The sequence below is a fragment of the Numida meleagris genome, chromosome 26 (genome assembly GCF_002078875.1).
Source record: "Numida meleagris isolate 19003 breed g44 Domestic line chromosome 26, NumMel1.0, whole genome shotgun sequence".
NCBI lineage: Eukaryota > Metazoa > Chordata > Aves > Galliformes > Numididae > Numida > Numida meleagris.
In genome coordinates this window covers 2648482-2653286 of record NC_034434.1, presented here as the reverse complement: position 1 = coordinate 2653286, position 4805 = coordinate 2648482, and the positions used below count along the sequence as shown (strand labels likewise).

Sequence of the window (4805 nt, the reverse complement as noted above, 5' to 3'; positions counted from 1 at the left end):
TTTGGGTGGGCTTGTCCCACTTTGGGTGGGCTTGTCCCACTTTGGGTGGGCTTGTCCCACTTTGGGTGGGCTTGTCCCACTTTGGGTGGGCTTGTCCCACTTTGGGTGGGCTGATGCTGATACGCTTCCTTTTGTTGGGGAGTATATGGATGAGGATCCCTTCACCCCAACCCTTTCTCTCCTCGCTCCAGAGCCATCATGAAGCTGAACGGGCACCAGCTGGAGAACCACGCGCTGAAGGTCTCCTACATCCCTGACGAGCAGTCTGTGCAGGGCCCAGAGAATGGGCGGCGGGGCGGCTTTGGGGGCCGGGGTGCCCCCCGGCAGGGTTCCCCCGTCACCGCAGGGGCCCCGGTCAAGCAGCAGCCCGTGGACATCCCGCTCCGTCTCCTGGTGCCTACCCAGTACGTGGGTGCCATCATCGGCAAGGAAGGAGCCACCATCAGGAACATTACCAAGCAGACACAGTCCAAGTGAGTCTGTTCTTCCCCCTCCCCCCCACCTCCCATCGTGCCTAATTAGTGGAATGGTCTGCAGTGATTTATGAGGCTGGGTTTGGTTTTGTCCCGCAAGTTTTTGCTCTTCGCTCCCGAGGAAGGCTTGATCTAAGGTGTGAAGTGATGAGCAGTGCATCCCATCTGCCATCAGCGTGCCCGTTCCACTACGTAATCGCTCGTGTTGTTTCAAATAAATAGATGCTGATGTCTTATTTGGATTTCTGTGATGAAGAGCTTCTAGCTACAGCGTCCATGTGGAATGCTGAGCCCAGAATTAACTGCTCTTGCCTTTCCTATGTGCATATAAGCTTGTACGTGGGCTCTGGGCAGTCTGCAGGGATGCTGGGGGAGCAGAGCAGCTGGCACACACGCTGTGAAGCTGCAGAGCCTCTGCCCTGTGCCCACTCTGGCATCAATGCTGTGCTTGCAGGATTGATGTGCACCGTAAGGAGAACGCAGGAGCTGCAGAAAAAGCCATCAGCATCCACTCCACCCCTGAGGGCTGCTCTGCTGCCTGCAAAATGATCTTGGAGATCATGCAGAAGGAGGCAAAGGACACAAAGACGTAAGGTTTTCCCCTACCCCTCTGTGCATGCAGGTTGTATCCACAGCTCCTTACATGGCTGTTGCCATCCCAACACTCAGAGCTCCAGTTTGCACGTGGGAGCCTTGCCTTGGGAGAACTGGGGGACTCTGAGCAAGGGGATATGGTCTTCCCCTGTCTCTCTGCACCCCAACCCTTCTTCTTCTGGCTGCTGTAGCCATTAATTTTGTTGTTTTTCCCTTCCTCTCTCAAGAGCTGATGAAGTGCCCCTGAAAATCTTGGCCCATAACAACTTTGTGGGGCGCCTGATTGGCAAAGAAGGGCGAAACTTGAAGAAAGTGGAGCAGGATACGGAGACAAAAATCACCATCTCGTCGTAAGGCTCCTTGCTGTCTTTGGGAAAAGCAGGGCAGACCTATACCAACCTGGGGTGGATGGAGTAGGGGGGGCAGACATGGGGGGATGTGAGGAAAGCAAACAGACTCCTGTCTGGGTAACTGTCCTATGGCATGAGTGCTTTGATCCCTAAAGCTGTCCTGAAAAGCCTGGGTGTTATGTTTCCTGTGTTCCCCTCCTCTTCCCTTCAGAGCTGTGCTGTGATGCTGATTTAGCAGGCAGAACTGGGGTTCTACTCTTCAAGCATGTTTTTGGGGAAGGCAGCACAAACGTGGGCTTCGTAGCACAAACCATGGCACTGGTCCCTGCTCTGGCCAGCACCAGCATAACTCTGTCTTCCCATCAGCTTGCAGGACCTGACCCTGTACAACCCTGAAAGAACGATCACAGTGAAGGGCTCCATCGAGAACTGCTGCAAAGCAGAGCAGGAGATCATGAAGAAAGTGAGGGAAGCCTACGAGAACGATGTCGCGGCCATGAGCGTGAGTGCGGCTCGGCTTCGGGACGGCAGCTCTGCCAGGCAGGGTTCCTGCCCTACCTCCCCTCTAGTGTGCACTAAGAGGATGCCCTGGTACAAGCAATGAGCGTTTCTCTCCTCTCCCCCTCAGCTGCAATCTCATCTCATCCCTGGCCTCAACCTGGCTGCTGTCGGCCTCTTCCCTGCCTCCTCCAATGCAGTACCTCCTCCTCCCAGCAGCGTCTCTGGGGCTGCTCCCTACAGCTCCTTCATGGTAGGTGCACAGCTCTGACGGCCGCTGTGAGATCCCCTGTGTGCTGGGAGGATCCTTGTGGTGCTTTCAGCATGGTCAGGTCCACGTGTGTGCAGGATCTGTGCTCTTCACCTGCTGCAAACGCAGCTGAGGGCCAGCACCTGTGGCGTGGGTGACGCTTGGGCTGCTGGGAGGATCTGGGGCATGGATCCTCGTGGTGAGCTCTGAGCCTGAGCAGTGGTTCTGTGCCTGCAGCCTCCGGAGCAGGAGACTGTACACGTCTTCATCCCTGCCCAAGCGGTTGGTGCCATCATTGGCAAGAAGGGCCAGCACATCAAGCAGCTCTCCCGGTTCGCAAGTGCCTCTATTAAGGTAGTGTCACCTCGTGAAGGAGCAGTGTCCCACCGGCACCTCTTGCTGAGCTGGGTGCCTTTCTGCTGCTGAAATTGCCCTAAAAACCCAGCTGATACATCCGGGTGCTGCAGCAGCTGTTTCTTTTTCCCCTTCCAGATTGCACCCCCGGAGACGCCGGACTCCAAAGTGCGCATGGTGGTCATCACGGGCCCTCCAGAAGCTCAGTTCAAGGTCCCCCCACTTTCTTACCATTGCTGTGGGGTGTCAGGGTCACCCAATACCCTCTCCACCATCCCCTTCCCTGCAGAGCTGGGTGAGGAGGAGCAGCACGGTCAGCCCTCCGCAGTGTGACACTGAAACCCATCTTAACTCAGCACCAGCCCTCCTGGGGCTGAGATGGTTTAAAACTCTGAGGAGCTGGGATTTCGAGGGGGGGGGGGAAGCTCTGCCTGTGGTCCCTGGGATGGAGACGTGTGGGGACAGAGCACCTCGAGCAGCACCTGATGCCTCTCCTCCCCCTCTGCAGGCGCAAGGCAGGATTTATGGGAAGCTGAAAGAGGAGAACTTCTTTGGGCCGAAGGAAGAAGTGAAGCTGGAGACGCACATCCGTGTCCCCGCCTCGGCTGCAGGGAGGGTTATTGGCAAAGGGGGCAAAACCGTAAGCAAAGCAATCCTTGGAAGGGGGTGGGAGCATTTGGGGTGGGGGGATCTCTCCCACACTGCGGTGATGTTGGTCTCTGTCCCTTCCCCGTAGGTCAATGAGCTGCAGAACCTGACGGCTGCGGAGGTGGTGGTGCCGCGGGATCAGACCCCCGATGAGAACGAGCAGGTCATTGTTAAGATCATCGGGCACTTCTATGCCAGCCAGGTACGGTCCTGGCAGCTCGGTGCTGCTGGGGTCTCTGACGGATCATAAGGGGGTTGTGTTCAGTGCTGCTTCCTGCTCTGGAAGTGTTTTCTGCACTCGGCTGCTGTTTGCTGAATGAGGAAGACATGGGCTGTCCTCTTTGGGTGATGGTGTGGAGTGGAAGGGGCAGGAGGGAGAGTTGGGGTGAGGGGTACATGCACATGCATTCAACATCTTTGTCAGTGACCCAGAGGAAGGGACAGAATGCACCCTCAGCAAGTTTATTGATGGTGCAAGGCTGGGAGGAGTGGCTGACGCTCACAGAAGGCTGCGATGCCATTTAGTGAGATCTGAGCAGGCTGAGAGTTGGGCAGAGCAGAACGTGATGAGGTTCAACGAGGGCACGCGTAGGGTCCACACCTGGGGAGGAATAACCACAGCATCAGTTCAGGATGGGGGCTGAGCTGCTGTAAAGGAGCTCTGAGGAGGAGGACGTGGGGGGTCCTGGTGGCCAGCAGGGTGACCATGAGCCAGCAGCGTGCCCTGGTGGCCAAGAAGGCCAATGGTGCCCTGGTTGACCAGTGGTTTCCAGTACAGCCACAAGCTTTGCTCGCCCCTCAACGCGCTGTCCTTCTCTTATCTACAGAGCCATGCACAGGGAGGGGGTAAGGTGGGGTAACCTTCAAGGCCAGGTTGGATGGGGCCCTGGGCAACCTGGCCTAGTTCAAGATCTGGAGGTTGGTGGCCCTGCCTGTGGCAGGGAGGTTGGAACTTGATGATCCTTGGGGTCCCTTCCAACCCAAGCCATTCTGTGATCTCTCACGGCGCTCAGGGCCATTTCCTTGCATTTTCCTTTTGCTCCTCTCGTTCAGATGGCGCAGCGCAAGATCCGGGACATCCTGGCCCAGGTGAAGCAGCAGCACCAGAAGGGACAGAGCGGCCAGCTGCAAGCGAGGAGGAAATGAGAGCAGCACTGACACCAATGTGAAAAGTGGAACAAGCCAATGCCAGGCTTAAGAGTGGCTGGGAATCAGTTACCATAGACAGATGCAATTATTTTCATTAACTGGTCGACACTAAAAGGCAGTTTGATTGGCTTTCAAGGCAAGAGGGATGGGGCTAAGAACCAGGCCGCACCATCTGACCCGTTTTTAGCTCCACGTGCTGACACCGTACTGAAGCGAAGCGGGGAGGTGCTGGGGGCTGGGGGAGCACTGGGCACTGCACTCAGCCCCCGTGGGCATCGCCTGCCCTCATCTCAGGGCCTCTGGGGCTCCCCCAGGGCTCCCCCCAGCTTCAATTCCCCGTCCCTCCCTCAATCCCTTCCCTGCCTCGGCAATGTGGCTGACGGATGTTCCCAGAGTCGTGTTAAACCTTTAGGATCCATTGATTTTTCTCTTTCTTTTTTCCCCCCCCCCCCTCTTTTTCTTTTAATTTTCTTCTTTTTCATTTTTTTT

The 4805-nt window shown here is 56.5% G+C and overlaps 1 protein-coding gene across 1 annotated transcript in view; it reads left to right on the top strand.

The window, feature by feature from the left end:
• The window catches only part of IGF2BP1 (insulin like growth factor 2 mRNA binding protein 1), a 33271-nt gene extending 28513 nt beyond the window's left edge, over positions 1–4758 (top strand). Inside the window, exons 6-15 of the mRNA XM_021378104.1 lie at positions 192–473; positions 928–1062; positions 1295–1417; positions 1784–1919; positions 2046–2168; positions 2403–2519; positions 2658–2732; positions 3028–3159; positions 3256–3369; positions 4221–4758. Coding sequence (XP_021233779.1) covers positions 192–473; positions 928–1062; positions 1295–1417; positions 1784–1919; positions 2046–2168; positions 2403–2519; positions 2658–2732; positions 3028–3159; positions 3256–3369; positions 4221–4313 — 1330 coding nt within the window. The 3' untranslated portion in view covers positions 4314–4758. The remainder of the gene's footprint in view (positions 1–191; positions 474–927; positions 1063–1294; positions 1418–1783; positions 1920–2045; positions 2169–2402; positions 2520–2657; positions 2733–3027; positions 3160–3255; positions 3370–4220) is intronic.